This window comes from Salvia splendens, chromosome 12 (genome assembly GCF_004379255.2).
Source record: "Salvia splendens isolate huo1 chromosome 12, SspV2, whole genome shotgun sequence".
In the NCBI taxonomy this organism is placed as follows: domain Eukaryota; kingdom Viridiplantae; phylum Streptophyta; class Magnoliopsida; order Lamiales; family Lamiaceae; genus Salvia; species Salvia splendens.
In genome coordinates this window covers 17,539,091-17,554,101 of record NC_056043.1, presented here as the reverse complement: position 1 = coordinate 17,554,101, position 15,011 = coordinate 17,539,091, and the positions used below count along the sequence as shown (strand labels likewise).

The window sequence follows — 15,011 nt, the reverse complement described above, 5'->3', positions numbered from 1 at the left end:
GATGAAATAAAAGCCCAATTCCAAGACCATTCAACATTGGGCCAAATGGTGAATATTATTCAAGTTAGTGGGCAGCCCAATGCATGAAGTTTTGAGTCAATATATATCACATTTTGGAGGCCCAAATTGAAGATAAATGATGCTTTTTCGTCCAAGTTGGAGCAGCAAAAATGAAGAGTCATTTTTAAGTTACTTTTTGAGTTAAATAAGTGACTTTAGATGTCCTAAAGTCACACCAATAGTTAGGAGTTACTTTTCACTTATTATGAGTCATTCTAAAGGTCTTAAGTTGTACTAATTATATGAGACTTTCAAGAGTCCATTCTAGCCTATAAATAGGCTTGTAAGCATGTCATTTGAGGACATCATTGATCAAATACGAAAATAGAGTTTGTCTTGTGAGTTGAATTCTCTTTGTAGAGTTTTTCACTTGTTTGGAACTTCCTTGACAAACGACTATATATTCAATCCAAACAAAAATTAGGGAGGCTTGTATATGGACCAGCCATCCATGCCATAACCCATCCAAAACACAGAATTTAATTCACAGCAAAAACCTTAAAATTCCTGCGACGCAGAACCGATCTCTTTGTCCCTTCCGCCAGTCTTCTTCGGCAACAGAGTCTGGTGAATATTTGGCAAAACACCTCCATTAGCTATTGTCACATGCCCCAACAGCTTGCTCAACTCTTCATCGTTCCTCACTGCCAGCTGTATGTGTCGCGGAACAATCCTATTCTTCTTATTGTCTCTAGCAGCATTTCCAGCAAGCTCCAACACCTCAGCGGCGAGGTACTCGAGGACAGCGGATAGATAGACAGGGGCGCCGGCTCCGACGCGCTCGGCATATTTACCGGCCTTGAGGAAACGAGCGATTCTGCCGACGGGGAACTGGAGGCCGGCTTTGGAGGAGCGGGAGACGGATTTGGAGGCCTTGGGCTTGCCTCTTCCGCCCTTGGTGGTAGATGCGGCGTTGGAACTCATTCTCTCACTTGTTTGGAACTTATCAAGATACTTTGAGCAAGTTCTTGTGGCGTTCAACCATACCGAGGTTCTTGGCTGATTACATAGCCAACGGGTCGAGGTTTTCCAAGCTCTGGAAGTGGATCAAACCAGATTATCAATCAAGGAAATCCGCTGCCAATCATTATACGTGGGGTTCTTGGATCAATATATCCAACGGGTCCTTCGTCGTATCCCAATCCATATCATTTGGTATCACGAGCCAACTGGTATTGATCTATCCATAGCTTTATCTTACATTGTTTATCTTTCATATCCTTGAAAAAAAAAATCCAAAAAAAAAAAATCCAAAAAAAATCCGAAAAAAAAATCAGAAAAAAAATTCGAAAAAAAAAATCCAAAAAAAAAAAAATCCGAAAAAAAAAACCCCAATACGTATTTCACCTCATATTTTTTTGACCATTTCCTTTCATCCTTCATTCAAGGGCTGAAGTTTGGTTGGTCGTTATTAGTTCTTGTTTTGTTTTTGATTTGTTTTTTTACTTGTGTTATCTTTGCAAAAGAGAAAGAGTGGTAAAAGGCTTGAGTGGTGAGGTTATTTGAGGGGAGGTAAAAGCCCACGAGTGATATACACGAGTGTTTTGTGAGGTTTAATTTTGTGTGATACACGAGTGAACTGTGAGGATGGATTCTACTGACGATCATATTCCAGTTGATCCTACGTTGAAAGCCATGCAACAACAATTTGCAAGGTTTGCACGGATTCTGGAAAGTGTTTCAGGGCGGTTGGAAAGGCTAGAAGTTCAGGCAACAAATGAAAATAATAACGAGGAGGAAGAGAGTGGAGGAGAAGATGATGCTTCATATAGGCATCGAAATGAGAGACGTGGAAACGGTAGAAGAGGGCGTACAAATGAAGTGGATGGTGATTTGAGAAGCATCAAACTGAAGATCCCAACATTCCAAGGAAGGAGTGACTCCGAAGCTTATTTGGAGTGGGAGAGAAAGGTGGATCTCATCTTTGAATGTCACAACTATTCCGAGGAGAAAAAGGTTAGACTTGCTGCTATTGAATTCACTGACTATGCTATAGTTTGGTGGGATCAATTGACAACCAGTACAAGGCGATACGGAGGAAGACCAGTTTCGACTTGGGAAGAAATGAAAAGCATAATGCGTAAGAGATTTGTACCTTCTCATTATTTTCGTGAATTGTATCAAAAATTACAATCTATGAAACAAGGTACTAAATCTGTTGATGAGTACTACAAAGACATGGAGATTGCCATGATTAGGGCAAATGTTGAAGAAGATAGAGAAGCAACTATGGCTCGATTCTTATGTGGGCTGAATAGGGAGATTGCAAACATTGTGGAGCTTCAACACTATGTGGAGTTGGAGGACATGGTTCATATGGCCATGAAGGTGGAGGGACAATTGAAGAAGAAGGGAACAATCCAAAAGAATTTTTCAACAAGTTCTCATTCTTCAAGGACAAAAGAGTGGACTTCAACCAAACCCAATTTTGGGGCAGGTTCTAAACCCCAAAATGAGGCGTCGACATCCAAGTCCAAAGAATTTGAGAAGGGTAAAGGTATTTCTACTTCTACTTCTACTTCTACTCGAAATAGAGATATCAAATGTTTTCGTTGTCAAGGTGTTGGACACATTGCATCTCAATGTCCAAACAAAAGGGTGATGATTTTGAAGCCAAATGGAGAGATAGAATCTGAAAGTGAACGTGAAGATGATGATGAGGAGGAGGAGGATAAACAATTGGAGGAGATTGAACCAGAACATGGAGAACTTTTGGTGGTTCGAAGGGCTCTAAACATGCAAAACAGAAACGATGATCAGCAAAGGGAGAACATCTTCCACACAAGGTGTTTGGTCCAAGGTAAACTTTGCATAATGATTATTGATGGTGGTAGTTGTGCAAACGTTGCAAGTTCTGAATTGGTGGAAAAGTTGAGCTTAACAACGGAAAAACATCCTAATCCGTACAAGCTACAATGGCTTAATGAATGTGGAGAAATTCGAGTGACTAAGCGAGTTCTAATTTCGTTTTCAATTGGCAATTATAAAGATGATGTTCTTTGCGATGTTGTGCCAATGCATGCTAGTCACATTCTTTTGGGGAGGCCATGGCAGTTTGATCGTAGAGTGACTTATGATGGATTTCACAACCACTACACCTTCAAGCACAACAACAAGTCTATTATGCTTGTGTCTTTAACACCTCAACAAGTTCAAGAGGACCAACAGAAATTGTCACAAGCAAGGAGAGCTCGTGAGGTTGAGAGGAAAAGAAGTGAGAGCATTGAAAAAGAGTCGAGTGAAAAAAAGAGTCGAGAGAAAAGTAAGAATGAGAGGAAAAAAGGTGAGGGCATTGAAAAAGAGTCAAGTGAAAAGAGTCCGAATGAAAAAAAGAACTTTTATGTGGGAGCAAGAGAAATAAAGAGTGCAATAGTTGAAAAAAAGAGTGTTTTCATCTTAGTGTACAAACAGTCTTTGTTTACCACTAACGAATTAACCACTTCTTTGCCAAGTGCTTTTGTGTCTCTTTTACAGGAATTCGAAGATGTTTTTCCCGTGGAAGAATCAAGTGGATTACCGCCATTAAGAGGTATTGAACACCAAATTGACCTTATTCCCGGGGCAGTTCTACCAAATCGACCAGCCTATAGAGCCAATCCCGAAGAGACTAAGGAAATTCAAAGGCAAGTGCAAGAGTTGTTGGACAATGGAAAAATCCGTGAGAGCATGAGTCCATGTGCTGTTCCGGTAATTGTTGTTTCTAAGAAAGATGGATCATGGAGGATGTGCATCGACTGCCGAGCAATCAACAAAATCACGGTAAAGTATCGCTATCCTATTCCTAGGCTAGATGATATGCTTGATGAATTGCATGGTTCTGTTGTGTTTAGTAAGATCGATTTGAAAAGTGGTTATCATCAAATTCGAATTAGAGAAGGAGACGAATGGAAAACAGCCTTTAAAACAAAATTTGGTCTATATGAGTGGTTAGTAATGCCTTTTGGTTTAACTAATGCACCAAGTACTTTCATGAGGTTGATGCACCATGTTTTGAGAAAATTCATTGGAAAATTTGTGGTTGTTTATTTTGATGATATTCTTGTCTATAGCAAAAATGTGAATGAACATCTTAACCATGTGCGTGCAGTTTTGGATACCTTACGAAAAGAATCATTGTATGCAAATCTCAAAAAGTGTTCTTTTTGCATGGATAAAGTTGTTTTTCTGGGTTTTGTTATAAGTGCTAATGGGATTGAAATGGAAAAAGAGAAGGTGAAAGCTATTTTAGAATGGCCAATTCCTCAAAATGTAGCACAAGTTAGAAGTTTTCATGGTCTTGCTAGTTTTTATAGGAGGTTTGTCAAGGATTTTAGTACAATTGCTGCACCTTTGAATGAAATTGTGAAAAAGGATGTTTGTTTTTATTGGGGAGAAAAACAAGAACATGCTTTTAATCTCCTTAAAGAAAAACTTACAACTGCACCAATTCTTTCTTTGCCTAACTTTGATAACATGTTTGAGCTTGAATGTGATGCATCTGGGGTAGGCATAGGAGCTGTTTTGTTGCAGGATAGGAAGCCAATCGCGTACTTTAGCGAAAAGTTGAAAGGAGCTCAATTGAACTATCCAACGTATAGTTGGGAACAAATGTGTCGGCCCACTGATGAAGGAGGCCTTGGGATCCGGAAAACTTTGGATTTCCTCCGCGCCTTCAATATCAAACTTTGGTGGCGCTTTCGGGAGCAAAACTCCCTTTGGGCAAGATACATGATGGCAAAATATTGCACCAACTCCACACCGCTCACCTTGAGACTGCCGAGCAGGAGTAGCCCTACGTGGAGAAGGCTCTCAAGAGCATGGCCCCTCGCACAACCGCACATGAGATGGCTAGTGGGACAAGGGGACATCTACTTCTGGGATGACATTTGGCTTGGTAATAGCCCTCTGAGGGAATTTAGTCTTGATGATAGGGGAAGACCAACCACCCGGGTTTCGGAGTTCATTACTAATGGGGGTTGGGATGTGCCCAAGCTTCAGCTTCTTCACAATCAGGCCGGCCTCCCTCAGCATGTTATCGATGGCATCATTAATACACCGATCCTCCATGATGAACAGGATATCCTGAGGTGGAACCTCTCTAAACATGGGGAATTCACGGTGGCTTCGACATGGGACACACTTCGAGGGCGAAACCCGATCATCCAAGGTTTGGGGGACGTTTGGAAGGCAGGCCTCACCAACTCAATAGCCATCTTTATCTGGAGGCTTCTCTCCAATCGGGTGCCGGTTGACACGAAGCTTCAGTGGCGGGAGATTGAGCTAGCCTCTAAGTGCCAATGCTGCCCCCATCGACCGAATACCGAGTCCCTCCAACACCTCTTCATCCAGGGACATGGAGCTCGCAGAGTATGGAGTGAGTTTGACGGTTGGTTCACAGGCCCGTTCCCCCGCATCCATATCAATGATACAATCCCTACGAGAATCGAAGTGTGGGCGCGAAGGTACCAACAGCCGAACAAGAAACATCTTAGCCGAGCCACTCCATACCTCATTCTGTGGTTTATCTGGTCGGAGAGAAACAGGAGTCGCCACCAAGGCACACAGTTTAAACCACAAAACGTGGTATGGCAGGTCCACATGTTCATTCGGAATGCTATGTCCAATGGAAGCTTGAAGCCGAAACATTGGAAGGGAGTTAAACTTGGAATCAACATTCCTCAAGCGGCGGCAATCAGGGCGCTACCCCTAGCCATGGCAATCAAATGGAACCCCCCGGACCAGCCGTGGATAAAGCTCAACACCGATGGCTCCTACAATGAAGCGAACGGTAGAACAGGGGCTGGAGGGATTATTCGAGACCACTTGGGTAAGATGCTCGTCGCCTTCAGCACACCCCTAGAAGCACACTCGGCGTTAGAGGCGGAGCTGTTGGCCATGCTCCACGGGCTAAATATAGCCAAAGAACTCGCCCTACCAATCTGGATTGAGTCCGATGCAGAGCAAGCAATCAAATTGGTCAATGGGACAGGATGGGGCCCGGCACTCGCCCGGCAAGCGGTGGCGCAACTAACCCTTCATAAACGCCAACTCAAATTCCGAGCCACCTTCATACACAGGGAGGGGAACAAAGCGGCGGATTTCCTTGCGAAAATGGGGCTAGTCCAAGACAGTGGTCTACGAATGCACTACAACTCAGCACCGAGAGAACTGTTGGACTTGGTTAGATTGGACGAGATGGGAGCGTCGCACATCCGATACCTTGACGGGAACGGGCATTAAAGTTGATAATGAGACGATGGGAGACAATAGTGACTAGCTTTTTGGTTAATTGTATTTTGGAAAAGAGTATGATGAGGTCCGAACCTTGTGGGATTGGACCGCATACTACTCTTGATTTGTTACGGCACACCACTTTTGGGTGTGGCCACGCCTTGTAATTACCGCCTTTGGAAATATAGGGATGAGGGACCCACGAACCCTCCACCGTAGAGGTGTTTGATAAAAAAATTAAAAAAAAAAAAAAAAAAAGAACTATCCAACGTATGACAAGGAGTTATATGCTTTGGTTAGAGCTTTGGAAACATGGCAGCATTACTTGTGGCCTAGAGAGTTTGTAATTCACACGGATCATGAATCTCTCAAGTACTTGAAAGGTCAAGGTAAGCTTAGCAAGAGACATGTTAAGTGGGTGGAATTCATTGAATCATTTCCCTATGTAATCAAATACAAAAAGGGAAAAGAAAATATTGTGGCTGATGCATTATCTCGGAGGTACATTTTGATCACTACTTTGAGTTCTAAGTTGCTTGGTTTTGAGTTGATTAAGGAAATGTATGATAATGACCCGGACTTTTCTTCTATCTATTTAGCTTGTGAGCATGCTGCATTTGACAAGTTCTATAGGCATGATGGCTATTTGTTTAGAGAAAACAAATTTTGCATTCCTAAAGGTTCTATGCGTGAATTGCTTGTGCGTGAAGCTCATGGTGGTGGTTTAATGGGTCATTTTGGAGTCCATGAGACAATGAATGTTTTGCTTGAACATTTCTTTTGGCCTAAAATGCGTGTGGATTTTGAAAGAATTTGTAAAAGATGCATAACTTGCATGCAAGCCAAGTTTAAATCACACCCACATGGTTTGTACAAACCGTTACCAATTCCTAGTGCACCTTGGGAGGATATTTCAATGGACTTTGTTGTTGGTTTGCCAAGAACAAAAAGAGGTAGAGATTCAGTTTTTGTGGTTGTTGATAGGTTTTCAAAAATGGCACATTTTATTCCATGTCACAAAACTGATGATGCATCTCATATCGCTGATTTGTTCTTTAAAGAAATTGTCCGTTTGCATGGTGTTCCTAGATCAATTGTGAGTGATCGAGATGCTAAATTTGTGAGTCATTTTTGGCGAGTGTTGTGGAATAAGTTGGGAACTAAACTCTTGTTTTCTACTACTTGTCATCCACAAACTGATGGACAAACTGAAGTAGTTAATAGGACTTTGTCTCAATTACTACGAACTTTAGTTAAAAAGAACTTGAAAAGTTGGGAGGAATACTTACCTTTTGCTGAGTTTGCTTATAATCGAAGTGTCCATTCTGCTACTAACTTTTCCCCATTTGAAGTTGTGTATGGTTTCAATCCATTGAGTCCACTAGATTTGATTCCAATACCTATTGAAGATCGTGCAAGTCTTGATGGAAAAGCTAAGGCCGAAATGGTGAAAAGATTGCATGAAAGGGTAAGACTCAACATTGAAAAGAGGACAGAACAATATGCAAAGCAAGCCAACAAGGGTCGGAAACAAGTCATCTTTGAGCCGGGAGATTGGGTTTGGTTGCATATGAGAAAGGAGAGATTTCCTTCGAAAAGAAAATCCAAGTTGCAGCCAAGAGGAGATGGACCATTCCAAGTGATTGGAAAAGTCAATGATAATGCTTACAAACTTGACTTACCTGGTGAGTTTAATGTAAGTGCTACTTTCAATGTTTCTGATTTATCTCCTTATGTTGGTGAATTAGATTCGAGGACGAATCCTCTTGAAGAAGAAGGGAATGATGGAGGTACACCCAAGCTGATCAACAAGGACAAGAAGATGGATCCATTAATCATTCAAAGTGGACCAATTACAAGAGCTAGAGCTAAGAAGATAAAGGAGTCCATGATGCTTTTAGTTGATGAAATAAAAGCCCAATTCCAAGACCATTCAACATTGGGCCAAATGGTGAATATTATTCAAGTTAGTGGGCAGCCCAATGCATGAAGTTTTGAGTCAATATATATCACATTTTGGAGGCCCAAATTGAAGATAAATGATGCATTTTCGTCCAAGTTGGAGCAGCAAAAATGAAGAGTCATTTTTAAGTTACTTTTTGAGTTAAATAAGTGACTTTAGATGTCCTAAAGTCACACCAATAGTTAGGAGTTACTTTTCACTTATTATGAGTCATTCTAAAGGTCTTAAGTTGTACTAATTATATGAGACTTTCAAGAGTCCATTCTAGCCTATAAATAGGCTTGTAAGCATGTCATTTGAGGACATCATTGATCAAATACGAAAATAGAGTTTGTCTTGTGAGTTGAATTCTCTTTGTAGAGTTTTTCACTTGTTTGGAACTTATCAAGATACTTTGAGCAAGTTCTTGTGGCGTTCAACCATACCGAGGTTCTTGGCTGATTACATAGCCAACGGGTCGAGGTTTTCCAAGCTCTGGAAGTGGATCAAACCAGATTATCAATCAAGGAAATCCGCTGCCAATCATTATACGTGGGGTTCTTGGATCAATATATCCAACGGGTCCTTCGTCGTATCCCAATCCATATCACATGCATTCTTAACTATAGCCAATAATCCCTCATGTCGGATCCACATGTTCTGGAACCTGAATCCCTTCCCCCCGATGGCAATGTCCGACATTTTGCATCGTGCTAGGACTGGTCCGTGATCCGAGGCGATCCGTGGGAGGTTCGTTACTCGGGTGGCCTCGAAGACCCTAGTCCAAGCCTCATTAACAAGCACTCTATCCTGCCGTTCAAATAGACCGTTTTTGGCCCAAGTAAATTCCGCCCCATCGAACCCTGGGTCCACGAGTTGGCAATCCTCAATTGCCTCCGCAAAATTGACCATCTCGGCCTGCCAGTTTGTGTCGCTCCCAGTTCTGTCCCGGTGGGATAGAATGGTGTTGAAGTCACCACCTATAATCCATGGTATTCCCTCGAGGGTTCCAGCGATCTCTCTCATCTTATCCCACAAAAGGTATCTCTCAGATCTTGTGCATTTGGCGTACACGGCCGAGATAGCTAGAGGGCTAGCAATGCGATGTGACTTGAGCCTCCCGTGAAAGATTTGTTCGGAGTACCAATCAACATCAAAAGTTGAGCCTTCTTCTGCAAACAACCAAATCTTGCCGCTTGTGTTCGAGCCGATGAAGGGCAGCCCCACGGCCTTGGAGAACCGGACCGGATCAGGGGTTGTAAGTGGTTCCATTATTGCAAGAAATAACACATTATGACATTTAATCAATCTTTTCAATACGTGTTGGGTTGACGCATTTGCGATCCCCCTCACGTTCCAAAACATGATATTGTAAGATATCATTAAGAGATGGGGTACTTACCCGAAGGGGATGATGGCCCTTTTTTTTTTTTAATCAAAAGTACCACGAGGGTGGAGGGTTCAGGCGGACTCACACCTGTGCATTACTAAGGACAATTGCAACGAACAACCAGGAACACCGAGCCGCCCAAAAGTGACGTCTCTCCAAAACCAATTAGAGTACAACGAGGGCCTCCCTACCAACTATACTCTTCACTATTCTATTACAATTAACATGGTGCAAACTTCACATCACAAAATCCAAGGTCCGTCACTTAATTGAGGCCCGCAATAGGGATACCCCCGCGATGAACGATCCCTCCCGGATCAAGTTCCTCGATGAAGCCTTCCTTCTCCCGGTTGGGGAGCCCACATGAGACATTCATTGAGCAAGTGCTCGGCTCGTTCGCACTAGAGTCATCCTGATCGAATGACACCGTGGCGACATTGTCTTTCAAACGCAAATTGTCGATGTGTTGAGCTTTGGAGTGCATGTCTCCCTTATGTGCCTTGCCTTTCCTCTTCCTCGACACCAATTGAAATCCATCCTCGTCCATGCTTGGTTGACTCCCATGGGGCGCTCGAGGAGCCAATGGATCGACATTCATTGTACCCTCCTTGTTCTTCTCTTGGTTGTCAGTATCTTTTTCCTTGTTCGTGTGATCAATGTTTGGTGAGGTGCCAACCCTAATCGCCGCCTTTGGACGCCATTCTCGACGGATGATCTTGTGATCGTGGCTAGGGTAGAAAGCCTTGGTTGGTGTTCGGTAATCCTTGCCTCCAACACGACCCTTCCTTCCCAATGCATGACACTCATCAATGACATGCCCAACATGCTTACAATTCTCGCAAAACAATGGGATACGGTCCCATGCTACTTTGTGTCTTGAATTTTTGCCTAGGATGTTTAGCATGATCTCCTCCGTCGGGGGGTTGGAGATATCAATCTCAACACATATCCTAGCAAAAGAGAGCCGGGTTTGATTGATTGTGGCATGGTCCGCTTGTAACGGCTTGCCTAATAGCTTGCCGATCGCCATGAGGGCCGATTCCTCAAAAAGATGGGCCGGTAGTCCCATGATATTGCACCACACGGCAACGATGGGCGACTCAAAGAACGTATCAAAGTCCGGCGCCCATTTGAACACCATCATTGGGTGAATGTCAACAAACCAAACCGGACTCCCATTAGGGCCACTTAAGACCTTTTTTTTTTTTTTTTATCCAAACACCTTCATGGTGGAGGGTTCGTGGGTCCCTCATCCCTATATTTCAAAAAGTGACGATTACAATACGTGGCCACACCCAAAAGTGGTGTGTCCTCACATACTTAGGAGTAGTATGCGGTCCCAACCCATAAACCCGGACCTCATCCTACACCATTACAAAACACAAAATACAAAGAATCAAGAAAACAACGGTGGTACCCTCCCAACCTCCAAAACACTATACTATTCTTCATCATTATGATGGACCCGAATGTTCGGGACTCCTAGTGCATCCATCCTAGTAATTGCAGCGAGGTGTCTCGGCATCGTGTGGGCATTCATACGGCAATAGTCGAGACTGTCAATTCCCATCTTTGCAAGTAAGTCTCCGGCCCTATTCCCTTCCCGGGGGGTGAAGGTGATACGCACACCTCGTTGTCGCTTGAGGAGGGAGATCCGCGCCACCACCCGGCTCGTGTGTGCCGGCCCCCATCGCATGCTATTAAGGAGCTGGACCACTTGTTGTGCATCCGACTCAATCCAGATAGGCCGGTTGAATTCCAGGGCAAGTTCTAACCCGAGTTGGATGGCAAGGAGCTCCGCCTCAAGGGCGGAGTGGGCCTCAAGTGGAGATGCAAAGGCTGAAAGCACTTTGCCCGTGTGATCTCGGATGATACCACCTCCCCCGGCTTTATCCGACTCTTCCAAGTATGCACCATCGGTGTTGAGCTTGATCCAGGGGTCCTCCGGCGGTTGCCACTTGATTGCCACTGCGAGCGGCCTAGGGCTCCGAATTTCATCATGCCTCGGGACATTGATTTTAAGACGTACCCCTTTCCAATGCTTCTTCTTGTATATCCCGTTCGTCATACTATTCCGGATGTAGATTTGAACTTGCCAAATGACATTGAAAGGCCTAAATTGTACGGACTGATGCCGGCTCCTATTCCGTTCTGCCCAAATGAACCATAAAATGAGATACGGCATGGCCCTGCTTAGGTGTTTTTTGCCCGGTTGCCGAACTCTTCTCGTCCAGACCACAAGTCGTTCCGGTATGGTGTCACTGATCCGGAGGGGTGGTGACGGACCCTCGAACCATGTGTCAAATTCCCTCCATATCCCGTGAGCCCCGTCCCCTTGAATGAAGAGGTGTTGGAGGGATTCAATCCCTGGTCTATGTGGGCAGCAATGGCATTTGGAGGCCAATTCCATTCGTCTCCATTGCAGCTTTGTGTCCACCGGAATGCGGTTGGAGAGAAGTCGCCATAAAAATATGGCCATAGAGGACGTGAGGCCCGCTCTCCAAATGTCGTCGAGGCCTTGCACAATCGGCATTTGACTTCGTAAAGTCTCCCATGTAGTAGCAAGTGAGAACTCTCCATTGGTTGATAATCTCCATCTTGGTACATCTGCCCATCCGAAATGACGGGTGTGTCGAGGATCTTTTGGACGATATGTTGCGCTTGGAGATTCCGCAATTTAGGCTCATCCCATGCACCATCCTTAATGTAGTCCGCCACCCGAGCAAGAGGCCCTCCTCTATCATCAAGGCTAAGTTCTCTCAAAGGCGTCTCTCCAAGCCATAAGTCATCCCAAAATAGCATCTTCCCTTCTCCCACCACCCATCGAATGTGCGGTTGAGCAAGAGGCCGAGCCTTCAGAATCCTCTTCCACGTAGGGCTTCCCCTCCCCAATGGTCTAGCTGTGAGCGGGGAGACCTTTTGACAGTATTTATCCATTAAGTACGTAGCCCACAAGGAATTATGTTCCCTAAACCGCCACCATAACTTGATGTTAAAGGCTCTTAAGACTTCCTTGATCTTCCGGATGCCCAACCCCCCCTCGGCCGTTGGTAGACAAGCCTGTTCCCAGCTTATCCAGTGCGTCCTCTTCTTCTCATTAGTTGACCCCCAAAAGAAACTGGCCATTTGCTGATCCAATTGCTTGAGGGCACCGCCCGTAGGCTCGATAGCTTGGAAGATATGAAGTGGTATCGCTTCGAGTGTGCTTTTAATCAAAGTAAGTCTCCCCCCAAAGGAGAGGTGTCGATGGGCCCACCCAGAGATCCTAGCCGCGATTTTGTCACGGAGGAACAAGAACATGCTCGAGCGCTTCACACCTCGGTAAATAGGGACTCCAAGGTAAAGGAACGGGAACGTACCTCGAGTGAATCCTCCTTCCCTTTGTATTGTGTTTGTCCACCCTTCATGAGCCTCGGCAATGAAAAAATTGCTTTCCCAAGGTTGACTTGTTGGCCGGACGCCTCTGCATAATGATCAAGGCATGCTCGTAGCCTCCGGAGAGGGTTCGCCGCCGCTTGCGTGAAGATGATGATGTCATCTGCATAGGCGAGGTGGCTGATCTCAATACTTCCCCGGGTTGCTTTGAACGTCATTTCTTTGTTGCCGAGGATGAGTTTATCAAGAAGTCTCGAGAGGTAATCCGCGGCAAGGACGAATAGGGCGGGAGAGATGGGGTCCCCTTGCCTAAGGCCACGGGTAGATTTGAAAAAACCCGCCGGCGCCCCATTGACAAGGATTGAGAACCAACAAGACCCAATGCATCTCTTGATGAGGTCCACCCACGGCTCGGGAAATCCCATGTGTTTAAGGACTTTTAGGAGAAACGGCCATTGAACTCGATCATAGGCCTTGGCCATATCTATCTTGATTGCAACATTAGGGGCCGGTGTGCTTCGTTGTAGCTCATGGAACATCTCCTGAGCAAGTAGTACGTTATCATTGAGGAGTCTCCCTTTGACAAAACCACTTTGGTTGGAAGCTACCACGCGTGGGAGTAAAGGGGCCAGTCGCTTGGAGAGTATCTTAGTAATCACCTTATTGATCACATTACACAAGCTAATGGGCTTGTAGTCTCCCCATGACTCTGGAATGGGCTTCTTCGGGATGAGTACAATGCTGGTGGCCGTGAAGCTTCGGGGAAGAAAGGCCCCACCGAAAAATTGTCTAACCGCATCCACCACATCCGATCCCACAATGCTCCAGCAGGCTTGGAAAAAGAGAGCCGAATAGCCATCCGGTCCAGGAGCACTATTGGCCGAGATGTCGAAGACCGCTCTTTTCACTTCATCCGCATCTGGAGGTTCGGGGAGGGCCGCCAAAGACTCCGAAGGGGGAAGTCGGTGTAGGAGGCTTAGGTCCGGTTCCGTGAGTACCGGATTGCATGGAGCAAGAAGGTTTTGATAAAACTCAACCGCCGATGCTTGGATGGCCGAGTCTTCCGTGAGTTCACACCCATTCACGTTGATCTTGTGTATCCGTAGCCGAACCCTCTTCTGCTTCACCCAGCTTTGATAGAATCTGGTGTTTTTATCCCCATCTTCCAGCCACCGTAGTGCCGCCTTCTGACGCCAGAAGTCCTCCTCCATCTTAAGAAGGAGGATGTACTCCGCTATTTGTTTGTTGACCTCCGTTCTATTCCGGGCCGAGGGATCATCTTCGAACTCCGCTTGGGCTATCGCAATGCTTTCTTCACAGGACTTGAGGTTGGCGTGAATGTTCCCAAATACCTCTCTATTCCACCGTTTTAATGTTCTCTTAATCCTTGCTAGCTTGAGCTTCAAGTTGAGGAGACCCGCCGCCTCCGTGGGGGTCCCCCAATCTTCCCTCACCAATTCATTAAATCCTTCATGCCGTAACCACATGTTTTGGAACCGAAAGGCTTTACCTCCTCCGGGGGTATTAGGCATCTTGCATCGGACAAGGAGAGGGCCATGATCCGATGCAATACGGGGGAGGTTCGTGACTCGTATTGCCTCGAACCGTTGAGACGCCACCTCATTAATCAGCACCCTGTCTAGCCTTTCCAGAAGGCCATTCTTAGCCCAAGTAAAGTCTGATCCATCATACCCTGGATCCAAAAGACCACAGTCTTCAATAGCCTCAGCAAAGTCCACCATTTCGGCCAGGCGGTTTGTGTCACTCCCCATTCTGTCTCCCGCGGAGAGGATTGTGTTGAAATCCCCTCCAATAAACCACGGCATTCCTTCCGAGACTTGGGTCAGCTCCCTCATTTTTTCCCACAAAGCAAGCCTCTCTCCTCTCGAACATTTAGCATACACGGCCGAGATTAAAATAGGTGTTGGAGTCCGGGGGCAAGTGAACAGCCCATGCAATAGCTGCTCCGAGTCATCCACCACCTCAAAATCCATCCCTTCCTCCACAAAAATCCATATCTTCCCATTGGCATTC

The 15,011-nt window shown here is 45.2% G+C and overlaps 1 protein-coding gene across 1 annotated transcript; it reads right to left on the bottom strand.

The window, feature by feature from the left end:
• Positions 1–445: 445 nt before the first annotated feature.
• On the bottom strand, positions 446–984 carry LOC121757252 (histone H2AX-like). The gene has a single exon (XM_042152778.1). It carries the CDS (start codon positions 982–984, stop codon positions 559–561), a length of 426 nt encoding a protein of 141 aa, XP_042008712.1. The 3' UTR covers positions 446–558.
• Between the last annotated feature and the right edge of the window lie 14,027 nt (positions 985–15,011).